Source organism: Tupaia chinensis, unplaced genomic scaffold (assembly GCF_000334495.1).
Source record: "Tupaia chinensis unplaced genomic scaffold, TupChi_1.0 Scaffold147351_1, whole genome shotgun sequence".
Classification (NCBI taxonomy): Eukaryota; Metazoa; Chordata; class Mammalia; order Scandentia; family Tupaiidae; genus Tupaia; species Tupaia belangeri.
Window position 1 is genome coordinate 121912 of NW_006207202.1, and position 13793 is coordinate 135704.

At 51.9% G+C, this 13793-nt stretch overlaps 2 protein-coding genes across 2 annotated transcripts in view; one reads left to right on the forward strand and one right to left on the reverse strand.

Annotated features, from left to right (window-relative positions):
- The window catches only part of TMEM132A (transmembrane protein 132A), a gene marked incomplete in the record, with an annotated part of 18230 nt that extends 17131 nt beyond the window's left edge, over window positions 1-1099 (forward strand). Inside the window, 1 exon segment of the mRNA XM_027768744.1 lies at window positions 13-1099. Within this exon segment, the coding sequence (XP_027624545.1) occupies window positions 13-826 (814 nt within the window).
- SLC15A3 (solute carrier family 15 member 3) overlaps window positions 1017-13793 on the reverse strand; it is a 16360-nt gene continuing 3583 nt past the window's right edge. The window contains exons 2-8 of the mRNA XM_027768725.1: window positions 11509-11798; window positions 8784-8931; window positions 6822-6929; window positions 5428-5596; window positions 3150-3308; window positions 1757-1912; window positions 1017-1314 (exon numbers count right to left, since the gene is read on the reverse strand). Coding sequence (XP_027624526.1) covers window positions 1160-1314; window positions 1757-1912; window positions 3150-3308; window positions 5428-5596; window positions 6822-6929; window positions 8784-8931; window positions 11509-11798 — 1185 coding nt within the window. The 3' untranslated portion in view covers window positions 1017-1159. The remainder of the gene's footprint in view (window positions 1315-1756; window positions 1913-3149; window positions 3309-5427; window positions 5597-6821; window positions 6930-8783; window positions 8932-11508; window positions 11799-13793) is intronic.

Sequence of the window (13793 nt, forward strand, 5' to 3'; positions counted from 1 at the left end):
CGCGCGGCGCCCCCACCGTGTGCCCCTGCCCTCTGGCACTGCCTGGCTGGGGCTGCCCCCGGCCCCCACCCCGGCTCCTCCTCTCCCCTCCAGTCCTGCTCGGAGCCTGCCAGCCACAGACTCCAGCATGGCTGGTGAGCGGCGGGCAGCAGGTGGTACGAGGGGCAGCGTGGGTGTGAGGGGCAAGTTTGAGCGGGCAGAGGAGGAGACCGAGAAGGAGGAGGCTGAAGCCAGGGAGGAGGAGGAGGAAGAGGAGGAGATGGTCCCGGCCCCTCAGCGAGTCACGGATCTGGAGCTGGGCATGTACGCCCTGCTGGGAATCTTCTGTCTGGCCATCTTCATCTTCCTGGTCAATGGCGTGGTCTTCGTGCTGCGCTACCAGCGCAAAGAGCCTCCTGACAGCGCCACCGACCCAGCCTCCCCCCAGCCCCACAACTGGGTCTGGCTGGGCACTGACCAGGAGGAACTGAGCCGCCAGCTGGACCGGCGGTCTCCTAGTCCGCCCAAAGGGGAGGGGGCGTGCCCCTGTGAGAGTGGTGGGGGAGGGGAGGCCCCCACTCTGGCCCCTGGCCCTCCTGGGGGCACCACCAGCTCCTCCAGCACCCTGGCCCGAAAGGAAGCCGGAGGGCGGCGGAAGCGTGTCGAGTTTGTGACATTTGCACCAGTCCCTCCAGCCCAGCCGCCTGAGGAGCCTGTAGGGGCCCCCGCGGTGCAGTCCATCCTGGTGGCAGGCGAGGAGGACATCCGCTGGGTGTGTGAGGACATGGGGCTGAAGGACCCCGAGGAGCTTCGTAACTACATGGAGAGGATTCGGGGCAGCTCCTGACCTGGCCGGCCCAGCCTGCCTGGCCCAGCATGGCAGCCACCAGCCTGGACAGCGGGAGGGGGGTGCCCACAGGGCCTCTAGCCTGCCCTTCCCGCACATCCTTTGGTGGCTGTTGATCCAAGTCCCCTGCCTGGACCCCTGCAAGGCCCCATCCAGGTGCCCTCTGCCCTGCCCTTGTCATGGACCATGGTTGTGAGGAAGGGCTTCTGCCCCTTATTTATGGGAACCATTTCATTCTAACGTCGGGTACAGAATAAACAGAAGGAAACCAGAGCTGAGACTGCGGGGTCTGTGTCCTGGCAACGAGAAGCCAGCGGTGGGCTGGGGGCATGTTCAGCCCCTATCCCTGCTGGGACTGCTCTGGGAGGCTGGGCCCTGACCGGCCCTCTCATAGCGACCAGCGATCCAGATAAATAAGAGGGCTGTGACGGCCTGAATGCCAGCCAGCAGGAAGAAGTAGAGGTCCATCCGGCAATTGTTGATGTTCCCTGGGAAAAGGGGAGTGGGTGTTGGCTCAGGGCAAGGCCCACCTGTGCTACACGCTCTCTTTACCGGGCCTGGGCCATCCAGGCAGTGGATGGGATCTGATGACACCGGGTAGACATCCCTCTAGCGTCCTGGGGTGTCTACGATTCTTCCTTGGTCAGTTATTTATTAGGAAACTTGCAGCACAAATTCCACAAGAAACATGACCTTCCAGCCAGAATGGCAGCGTTCTAGGGCAGGAGCCTTTGCGGTCCACTGAGGTCAGTGCTTCCTTTTGACTGCTGGGGAACTGAGGCCCGTGGAGCTGAGGCCACACGGTGAGTGATGGGCAAAGTGGGGCACAGCCCCCTCTCCTGAGCCCACCCCTCACGTCATTCTGCCTAGGGTCAATGTGCTTAGCAGCTGCCTCTTCCAAGCCCCCCTCCACCCATGTCCCACACTCACCGAAGTCCTCGGGGCAGTGCAACCAGCCCCCTGGCAAGGACAGTAGTGCCACCAGGCTTGAGCCCAACAGCGAGCCCACCCCTGACAGGCAGAAGAAGATGCCCATCATTGCTCCCTGCATGGACCGCGGGGCCTCCGAATAGGCGAACTCCAGGCCTGAGGAGAGAGAGAGAGGCCTCAGGGCTGGGAGGCAGCAGAGGACCGGCCCTAGCCCACCAAGCCTTCATCATGGAGGCCGTGACAGCACTGAGTAGCAATGTCACTTCCTCTCTGCCCTGCTCATCCACCTCTGGTTTGAACACCCCCAACTGGACAGGCCATGTGGCCCCAAGAGCTCCGCCTCCCCACCTCCTTCTGGGCTTTCCATTCAGTGACAGCCTCCAAGCCAGCACCATCTTTATCCTCCCTTCAGCCGTCATTGCCAAACCATTCCAACTCAACCTCTAAGATCTCTTCTAAATGTGTGCCCTGGTCTCTGTCCCCTCCACCCTGGGCCAAACCCCAGCCCTTGTCATTTTGTCTGGCCCCCTGTAAAGGCCTCTTAAACTCCCAAGTCCTGCTCTCTCTGCACCAGCAGTGGGCCTGTCTAAAACATCTCTGGTGGGGTCCTTTCCTGCCAAAACCCCTCACAGAGTTGTAGAGGGGGTGCTGTCACCTTCGGGAGAAATCCTAAGATCCAGGCTCAGCCTGTAAGACCCTATGAGACTTGGAATTGAAGGGGAATAGGAGTTCACCTTCCATCTAAGTGGAGGGAACAGCAACTGCAAAGACCCAGAGGCTGGGGAACATGGCAGCAAGTGACTATGTGGACTTCAAAAGATTCATGAAAAAAAAAAGAAATTAAAGTGTGAGTTTATTTTGATGCAAAACCTTTTTTTTTTCTTCTTATTTTAGAGGGTGTGTGTACTCACCAGAGAGAGTCAGAGTGAGGGAGAGAGGAAAAAGCACCCCTATGGGGAATGAGCACACTGCAATCCCTTCTCCATTTCTCCCTTCTTTTGGAATTTTGGGCGTGCGCATACCTACGCATGGTGTGTTTCTCAAGCCACCGGGTCTGGGACTCAAACCATGCACTTGGTCACGTAGGATACAGCTGCCTTATCCTCTAGGTCAAGGAACCAGTCCAGTTTTTTCATAATATGCATTTCCCATGAATTCTGAAGTCCCCTCATATGTAGAGGGTGGTGGGAAAAGCCTTAGTCTCCTCCAGCCTTCCAGGGCCTTTTGCAGTGGCTGGTGAGAGGCAGGGCTAACACATCTCCATTGAGCCAATGCAGCCTCTCAGAAAACACTGCCTGCTTCCACGCCAGCAAGCCCCAGAGGCTGCACTTGGAGGCACCCTCAGGCAGAGCCCACCACTGGTTGCAAAAGCAGAAGAGGGGATCCAGGGTACCTGGGATGCTGGCGAAAATCTCGCTGATCCCAATAAGCAGGTACTGTGGGATCTGCCACCAGATGGGCAGTGGTGCTGCGTAGTACAGGTCCTCCCCGATCTTCTGGGACACGGTCTCGTTGCGGTGGATGTAGTGTAAACGCTCCATCTCCAGGACACCTGGTGGAGGAGTAGGAGATTCCAGCCAGGCCTGGCCTGGGCAGCTCCGCCCACAGGGTGTTCTTACCCAGCAGCCAGGGCTTGACTGGGCAGCAGGTAAGGAAGAGAATACCGACCAGGGGGCAAGGGGAGTGTCAAGATTTGAGTGCCAGCTCCTCCCTTTTTGTCTCGGCTGCTAGGAAACTCAGGGCTAGGTTTTATACTCAATAACAATATCAGCTCCCATTAATTGAAAACCCATTGTTGTTAAGCACTTAGCATGCATTCTTTTTTTTCTTTTCTTTCTTTTTTTTTTTTTTTTTTTTTGAGAAGTTTTTGCTATAGGGCGCATTCGCTGACTGGAAAGACAGAGAGAGACAGAAAGCGAAAAATCGCCCCCCAGGAGGGATGGCCACGCTGCAATCCCTTCTCCTCCATTCTCCTCTTGGGATCTTGGGCATGCGCGCACGCATGCTCAACATGAGTTTAAGCCACCGGGTCCAGGACTTGAACCGCGGTTGACTACATGGGAGTTCAGCGACATAGCCATTACAGTAACTGCTGGTCCTTAGCATGCATTCTCCAAATAAAAAAAGTGAAATGTAGGTTAAACAACAGCCCTGAGTTACACTGATAGGTAGACAGGGCTGGATGTGAGCCCCAGTAGGTCTGACTTCAAAGGTGGCCTTCGCTCCATGATGTCACATGACCCCTCGACTGTGGCATCAAGTATCGCAGTAGTGTTTCTAAGCTGGCTTTCATGTTGGACCACTTTATCGCCTTTTTCTGTATTGCTGGGACCATAGCTGTGGAATGAACACCGGATGGGGAGTTAGGGAACTTGGGTTCCAATCCTGGCCCTAACACTGGCTTGCGGTATGACTTGGGCAAAGCACCTAGCCTTAGACCCAGTTCCCTTACACAAGAAGCAGGATGCAGACCCGGCTATGGTGGTGCAGACAGTAGGGTGCTACCGTGCCAGCAGGGGCCACCTGGAAGGTCCTGGCTTAGTTCCGGAACCAACCTAAACAGGCTAGGTGTGCTGGCATGTGCCTGCAGTCCTCGCTAACTGGGAGGCTGGGCAGGAGGATTGCAGCACAGCAAGCCTCCGTCAAAAATACCCCCCGCCCAAGTGGCTATGAATCTCGAGAAAATACATTTAAGGGGCTAGCAGGTGGTGTGGTGGTTAAGGCGCTGGATTCCCACGTGACCGAGTGGTTTAAGTCCCAGGCCTGGCGGCTTGAAAATGACAACAAATAAGTAGATAGATAGATAAATAAATAAATAAATAAAAAAAAAAAAAAATGCTTTTTTTTTTTTTTTTTTTTTAAAGTCTTATATGTAGGGACAAGCAGATGGTGTGGTGGTTAAGGACACTGGACTCACACTGGCTGACCACAGTTTGAATCCCAGACCTGGTGGCTTGCTTTCTCACTTTCTCTCTTTCTTTCTCTGGTCAAGTTATAAATAAATAAAGTTAAATAAAAAATAATTCTTGAAAAAATTATATTTTAAAAAGAAAATTCATTCGATACAGCTATTAAAGGCCCTTGTGCATTATTTACAGCAGTAAATAAAGAAGAAAAAAATCCCTACCTTCAAGAAACTTATATGCCGGGGACCAGCAGTTCATGTAATGGCTATGTCGCTGGACTCCCATGTAGTCAACCGTGGTTCGCGTCCCAGACCCAGTTGCTTAAACTCAGGCCGGGCGTGTGTGCGTGTGTGCCCAAGATCCCGAGAGGAGAATGGAGGAGAAGGGATTGCGGCATGGCCATATCCCTGGGGGGTGGGGAGGGTGAGTTCTCACTTTCTGTCTCTCTGTCTCTCTGTCTTTCCGGTGAGCGCGCGTGTCCTATAGCAAAAACCTCTCAAAAAACAAAAAAAAGAAAAGAAAAAAAGAAAAGAAACTTATATGCCATTGAGGAAACATTTGCTCCTCTGTTGGACTAAGTTTCTTTCTGTCAAAATGAGAGGGGCTGGATTAGATTAGGCAGGTCGTTTTCTGCTCATACCGTCCAGGAAGCCAATACTGACACACATTGGTGGGGGCTGTACTCGGCCTTAGTGGAACCAGCCTCCCCTATCCAAGACAGACGAAGGTCAGCCCGCAGTCCCCAGCCCCACACCATCCACATACCTGCCACAATGACAGAGGTAAAACCAAAGAACATCCCCAGTGCCATCTTCTGCAGGGCCGAAGGAAGCAGCTTACACCGCAGCAGTAAAGGATCGATCAGGTGGTCCTTCAGAGGGACCAGAATCAGCACCACCACTACGTTGGCAAGAAGGAGCCAGGCTTCTGGGATCTGGACAGGAGGAGGTCCATAGAGGCAGGCTAGCGGAGCGGAAGGAGCTCTGGGCAAGCGTCAAGTGACCTGGACTCTGAACTGTCCCTGTGTGACTACTCCCTCAGGAAGTTGGATTAGATTTTAAAAAATGGCAGATAGGTTTCCTCTTCTATTCTAGCTTCGTTTTTTCTTTTTTTTTTTTCAAAGAATTATTTAACTTTTCAGATAGGTTTCCTCTTCTATTCTAGCTTCGTTTTTTCTTTTTTTTTTTCAAAGAATTATTTATTTAATTTTTTTATTCATTCATTTATTTTAGTTTGATCAGAAAGAGAGAGAGAGAGAAAATGGGAAAGCAAGCCCCAGGTCTGGGACTCAAACCATGGTTGGCCATGTGGGAGTGTCCAGCACCTTAATCACTACGCCACCTGCTGGTCCCCCTATTCTAACTTATATCAGTCGGTGCGGAAAAAGTGTCAATGGGGCCAGCCTGTGGTGTGGTGGTTAGGGCAGCTGGGTTCCACATGACTGCCTGCACAGTTTGAGTTCCAGTGGTTCTGAGAAACATGCGGGGGGTGTGCGCATGTATGTCTAAAATCCTCAAAGGAGGCAGAAGTGGAGAAGGGGCTCTGGTGTGACCGTTCCTCATGGAGAGAGCTTGCTCACTTTCCCTCTCTCTCCTTCTCTCTCTGTCTCTCTCTGGTGAATACATATGCCCACTGGCAAATGGAAAAAATAAAAGTAAAAAGATTGAAACAGTGTTTTGATTGATTAGTAATGTCTGCCATGAGCAAGGAAATGAAGTATAATGGCAAGTATGTCATTTATCTGCCAGCTCTGAAGATCTTTGATTTTTTGAGTCTCTGAAATGCCAAGGTTTGGAAAGGTCTACCAAAAGGCAGGTATCCCAGGGTTCCAGAGAAAGAGGGAGTAGGGCAGAGCCCAAGAGGGACCTGAGTGTGCTCAGTCTGAGGGTACAAAGTGGTACAAACAGGGTGTGAAGCCTGCTTCAGAGCAGCAGTGGGGAGGGGGTGTGGAGCTGATCTCAAGTCTTTTGAGCAGTTGAGCCACTTGGCAGGATGCCTGGGCTCCGACACAAATTTACGCACCCTGAAGGTGCTTTTTCTGAATCATGAGGTTGCCCTGCAGCTAAGGGAGGGGACGTGAAGGCAGCCCGTTTCCTCTCTTCTCAGAGGAAGCCCAGCCTGGCCTTGAATAGGTGCAGAACTCAGGCTTTGTCTCTTACCGTATAGCTGCCCTGGGCTTTCAGAGCCATGGAGCTGTTGGCAGGGTTGGCTGGGAAAATGTTCGGGATGTGGAGGTGAAGACCTTGGAGCACATACGTGGACTGCATCTGCCGAGAGAGATGGGACGAGACGGGAACAAAGCCAGTCATCTCACCTCTAGCCTCAGAAGGCTCCCAGCTTCTGGGGGGGTGGGGGGCATTTCTCAGCAGCAGCGCCAGGCAGCTGGGGGCTGTCCTCCCATCCAGTCTTGGGGATGGTAACCTTCCCACCTTTCTTCCTCTCTGGAAAACAGGCCTGGAAGGAAGCCTCCTTTGCCTGCTCTTGGGCTATGAGCAGTACATGCAGCCTTACCCCAGCACCAGGGCACAGCTGGTCTGACTCACATTTGGGTCTCCAGGGCCCAGCACAGGATAGATACGGATAAATGTTTGTGGAAATGGGGAAGATAATGGCATGGCAGTCCCCTTGGGGAGTTCTTACATGACACTGAGCTACCCGGAGTCCCACAGGTTACATGTGCTGGCCTAGCACAGTGGGTCACAGCTGCAGAGCAGGGCTCTAGGGGACCCCATCAGACCAGGCATTGCCCCTTCATTTCTCTATAGTGGAGGGAGGTCCAGGAGACTCTCTTAGGAGGGTTGTGGCAGGGGAGGGCACTTGGGTGGCTCAGGGCAACTGCCATTGACAACTGGTATGGAAGAACATCAATATCTTTTATTTTATTTTAAAATTTTAGAGATTTTTGCTATAAGGTGCATGCACTAGCTGAAGAGACAGAGAGAGACAGAAAGTGAGAAATCAACCTCCAGGGAGGATGGCCACATGGCAATCCCTTTTCCTCTTGGGATCTTGGGCATGCACGCACACATGCCCGGCATGAGTTTTAAGCCACTAGGTCCAGAACTTGAACCATGTCAACTACATGGGAGTCCAGCGACGTAACTATTATGCCATCTGCTGATCTCCTTTTATTTCTGTTAATTTGCTAGAGGGTGAATAAGCTCACTGGAAAGAGACAGAGAGAGAGAGAGAGAGAAAGAGAGAGAAAGTGAGAAAGCACCCACCATGGGGGAATGGTCACACCGCAATCTCTTCTTGCTTTCTCTCTCCTTTTGGGATCTGGGCATGCACACACACGTGCTTGCCAGGTCTGAGACTCAAACCACAGTAAGCCATGCCTTAAATATCAACTGCCTTAACCACCATGCCACCGGCTAGCCCAAGGGCAGCAATATTCTGACAACTGGTGTGACTCAATCTGCCATGGACACACACACTCATGTCCCTGTCACATCATGGACACCCACTGTGGCCCCTAAGTAGAGGTGAAGAAGGGGTATGTTCTGGGGATTAGGGGCTAGGGTCAGCCTGTGGTCTCAGCCACCCACAAACACAGACACACACATTGCTTACCTTCTCCTCGGGGAGTGGTGGGCCGGGTGGGAGGCAATAGTTCTCAGACCTGAGCATCTGTATCATCTGAGTTTATTAAACTAGAGACCTCCCTCAGCAGTCCTGATTCAGGAGTCTGGAGTGGGATGTGACAATCTGTATCTTTTTTTAAAGCTCTGCAGGTAATTCTGAGGCACAGCCGGGTTGGAGAACCCCCATTGCAAAGTCTTCAGTGCACTGAGCTTGCCCCAAATCTGCTGTGACCGGCCCGTCTCCCAGCTACCAGCCTAGAGCATCCGACTGTCTAAGCCACCCATTGTACACGTGAGAGAACTGAGGCCCAGAGAGAAGAGGTGACTGATTCCAGGGGCTGAGCCTCAGGCCTGTCTCCAGTTCGTCCTGCCATACCACCTGAGGACGTTTAATGGGTCAGGCCTCACACCAGCTGGTGCACAGAGCAACTCACTCTGTCCCTCTCCTCTCCCCTTCCTCACATGCCCTGGGATTCTGCAAAGAAAATTGAGACCAGCAAGATCTGGGATCTAGGCCCCCCAGAGCAAGAGGCTCACCTGGAAGTACACCATCCAGTAGGGTACTAGCGTCACCATGACAGGTAAGATCTTCACCAACACCTGGAAGTTGGCAATGTCCTCTTGGGAGGAGGCGCCAGGCTGGGGAAATCTCTGGTCAGGAAGCAGGTGGGCACCCTGGGGGTCTCTGTGGGGTCATAGGCAGCCATCACCATCCCCCCTCCGCCATTGTTTTCACCGCCACCATTATCTCCTAATTTAATCCTACCCCCAATATCACCTTTTTGCATGGACATCAGCTCTGAAATCACCACCCTCATCTCCTCCACTCCACTGTCAGCATCACCTTCGCCATCATCTCCAGCATCCCCAAGGCCAGCATCCTTATTATTGTCACCGTCAGGATGACGATCGCTGTTACCAACGCCATTCTTTAATTACTATGGCCATCGCTCTCTTTTCTTTTTTTCTTTTTTTTAGACAGGCTTTTGAGACAGGGTGTGTGGGCTCACCGGAGAGACAAATAGAGGCAGAGAGACAGAAAGTGAGAAATAACCCCCTGGGAGGATGACCATACCACAATCTCTTCTCCTTCATTCTCCTCTTGGGGTTTTGGGCACACACACACACACACACACACACACACGTGCGGCCAGTGTGAGTTTTAAGCCACTGGGTTCAGGGCTTGAACTGTGGTTGACTGTGGGAGTTCAGCAAGGTAACCATTATGCCATCTGCACAATGGTCCCTGGCCATCACTTATTATTGGCACCACCAATGCTGATATTATCACTATTTGCTCTTTTGCGGCAAAAGTAGTCAATCAAGACCTACTCTACTCTACAGCCGTGACCCCCTTGGGTCCTAAAGGAAGTCAGACCAAAGACTATGGCGAGCAGAGTTTTTTTTTTTTTTTTTTTTTTTTTTTTTGCATGGGGCGTGTGCACTTGCCAGAAAGAGAGAGAGAGACAGAGAGACAGAAAGTGAGAAATCACTCCCGGGGGGCGGGGAGGGATGGCCACGCCGCAATCCCTTCTCCTCCATTCTCCTCTCAGGATCTTGAGCACACACGCACACGTGCCCTGCTTGAGTTTAAGCCACCAGGTCCGGGACTCAAACCGCAGTTGACTATATGGGAGTCCAGCGACATAGTCAGTACGCCAACTGCTGGTTCCATAGGGCGAGCAGTCTTAAGGGATTTTTTGGTTCATAGCATCAGTTTGCCACAGGAACCAGGGTGGTCCTAGTCCAAGTCTGACTCAGAGAGAGAGAGAGGCTGTCACAGATTCGATATACCACAACCCTCCCACTTGCTGTCCCCAAGTCCATCCTCCTCGATGGTCACCACCGTAGCTCTCTCCCTCCGTGGTATGTGGAGGGAACATCATTAGGTGACAGGCTAGATCAGCCACTGCCGCATCCTTTCCCCGTTGCCTTTGTCCTGAGAGGTTTCTGGTCCCTTCTTGTGCAGGCATCTCCTAGCCTCCTCTGAGATTCCAAAAGAGGCCATTGCTGTGTGGCGTCTCCAAAGATGGCCGCCACAGTATGTGCTGCCGGTTCACTGCCAACCATTTGAACTTAACTTTCCCCAGTCACTGATTCTGGGCCAGCTCGTGACTGCGTTCACCGATAAAATGAGGAAGAAGTGATGCTATGGGGCTTTCAAGCCTCGTAAGGGCCTGAAGAAGAACCAAAGTTTCCATTTTCTTCTCTCGGGAGCTTTCATTCTTGGAATGTTCCCTTCTACAGAACCCAGAAACCATACCACGAGACTCTTAAGCCACACGATAAGGCCACATGAGAGGGATCCAAGGTGCTCTAGGTGACTGTCCCCGCTGAGCTCTCAGATGACAGCCGACATTGATTGCCTGCCATGTTAAGTGAGCCAGCTTGGATGTTCTAGTCCTTTAAAGCCCCCACGTGATGGCAGCCCCAGTGACATCAGGAGGCATAAAACAACGGCTAGCTGAGCCCAGTCACCCACAGACGTGTGAAAAGGGAGAAAAAGGTGGTTGTTTAAGCCCATGAGTTCTGGTGTGGTTTGTTAGGTAGTAACAGATAATTAAACGACCAGACTCAGAACCCGACGACTGCACTAACAAACTGTAGCAGTAGACCAGGTTGAGGGAAGTACGTTCTTCACTTTTTCCACCCTCGATCCTACTGACAAGAGCTGTGATTGGCTCCAAGGTCCAGAGACAGATTTGCTTAACGCAAATACAGTCAGCCACCTTTGGAAGGAGAGGAGCGAAGAAAGCCATTGCGCCTATGCAACACCGTTCAGTCCTTTCCCCCTGGATGCCAGCTGATAGGAAGCGAGTGAGTCTGGCCGATTTCTCAAAACTTGTTATGCTTAGCAACAGGGAAGGGTGGGGTTATCCATGTGAGATCCCAGCGACCTTCTCGGATATCAGCACCTCCATCACACCACCGCTACTCCCATCACTGGTGGTCATCGTCCTTGTAGGGACCGGCGCCATCATCCCTGTTTGTATCACCACCGTCATTGTCAACACCACGATCATCCCCGCACTTTCAGAGTTAGAGGGTCACTCATGATATCACCACCTCTGCCCCCTGGACCTCCACCACCATCCTCAGTCACAGCGGGCAGTTCCGGCCAGCTGGAGAGCAGATCAGCGTCAAGGGCTCAGATCACAGGATCTGAACCAGAACATCTACACTCCGGCCCATGCCTTCCCCAAGATAAGTAAGGCACGTCTCCGGGGTGGAAGGCCCCTTTCACCCAGAGCCACTTCCTTACCTGTCAGAGTGTCGTTGGCCCAGTCGGGGGCAGCAGTTTCGGAAAGCGAGCTTAAGCATGGAGGATATCTGGCTGCCGGTGGGGGGCTTGGTGATGAAGATGGGGGTGGTGAAGAGAAAGGTGAAGAAGGCCAGGCCCACACAACCCACGGGGATGCTGTAGCCCAGCAGGAAGCTGATGTTCTGCTGGATGAAGGCCACCACCAGCAGCGACAGCACAGCACCCAGGTTGATGCTCCAATAAAACCAGTTGAAGAAGCGGCGGGTGGCGTCTCGGCCAAGATCCATTACCTGCCAGTCAGGGAGGGGTGAGGGTGAGGGCCAAGGAGGTGCAGGAGGGCAGCCTGCCCATGACACATTCTCCGTACCTGCCCCCACCGCAGAGGGAGACACTTCAGGGGCGTGGGTGGGCGTTAGGCACTTCCCTAGTCTCTGGCCACGAAATAGGTGCTTGATAAGTATTTCCTGAATGAGCGAATAAACTCTTCTCCCGGGAGTCACTTGTTCATCCAGTGACATGTTGGCACGGCTGTTTTTTGCATGCCCATGGCGCACATTGCTTTTTTATTGTCACCACGTAGTACACACAACAGACCTTTCCGATGCCACTTAGCTCATTTCTGGCTGATTTATCCCTTTGTCTTGGACAGAGCAACCTACATTCTGTATTACTTCTGTCATCAGAAACAAGTCAATGAAGATTTCAGCTCTGTTCCACATTCTTACATAGGATGGATGCATGTACTCAAAGAGCAGTCGGAAGTCTGGTTGAGAATTTCCTCTAGTTTGCAGATGCAGATTATTCTGCTGCAGGCTCCCCCGCCCCACCCCCACTTGCCTCCTTCTGATACATGCTCAAATGAGGCTGGTATAATCAGGGACAGGAAGGGTGGTCCTGGCCAGAGCCCCAAGAGCTGGCTCTGGTTTGGAGAAAAAAACATTCCAGGGCTTCCAGGAAGGACAGACAGGCTGAAAAGCTTTACCCTGGATTGGGATCTATCTACAACAGGCAGGCCCCAGGCCCCTTCTAGTCTGTTCACTCGGGGCAGCTGTATGGCTATCCCCTTCTCTTCCTGGTTGCAGGTTCTGACCCAGGAGGTCTGGGCAGGGCCTAGACGTCTGCATTTCTTTTTTCTTTTATAAAAAAATGTATTCATTTCCTCCATGACAGAAAGAGAAAGACAGAAAGACAGGCAGGTATTCCCAAGAGGATCTCCTCCCTACAATCCACCCCTAGTGTCAGCAAACCCAGGTCACGGGTATGCGCATGTGACCCAGGACTTCTCCTACATAGGTGCAATTGCCATCACCTAGCCCCTCCCCTGGGCATCTGTATTTCTAAAAGGTGGTGAGGGTGACCAATAGGTGGCATAGTGGTTAAAGAGCTGGTCTCCCACATGGCTGACCACAGTTCAAGTCCTCAACCCAGTATGAAGACACAGACATTATCTGTTGATGATAACATCTATGGTATCCTCAACTGGACTTGTGGGAAGCATATTCATGTTGGGTAAATTCACTCGGCAAGCTGAGAGATGTATAGTGATTGAATGTACAAAATCAATTAAAATAGATAGATAAATAAGTAAATAAAACACAAAAATCACTCTGGGTGTGTGTGTGTGTGTGCGCTGAATCCCAGGAAGAACAGGAAAGAGAAGGGATTATGGTGTGGCTAACCCTCCTGGGGGGGGTGCTTTCTCACTTTCCTTTTCTCTGTCTGTTTTTGTCTCTCTCCAGCAAGCACACAGGCCCTATGGCAAAAACTTAAAAAAAAAAATGGGACCAGCAGTTAGCGTAATGGCTATGTCACTGGACTCCCATGTAGTTGACCACAGTTCGAGTCCCGGACCCGGTGGCTTAAAACTCACGCCGGGCGCGTGTGCGTGTGTGCCCAAGATCCCAAGAGGAGAATGGAGGAGAAGGGATTGTGGTGTGGCCATCCCCCATTGGGGGTGATTTTTTGCTTTCTATCTCTCTGTCTGGTGAGTGCACACACCCTATAGCAAAAAAAGAAAAACAAGAAGAAAAAACTTAAAAAAAAAGAAAAAGAAAAAAGGATTGGGGAAAGAAAAAAGATGAAAAAAGAAAAAAGGGCTGGGGTCACTTCTATAGGTAAAGGATTCTCTGCTTTATTAAACCAGTCACCTTTTTAATGAGCTCCCAAGTCTCAGAATCCCTTACTGTCCTTCTACCCACAGATTCTTTCTTTCTCTTTTCCCTTTTCTTTCTTTCTCTTCCTCTTTCTTTTTCTTTCTTTCTTTCTTTCTTTCTTTCTTTCTTTCT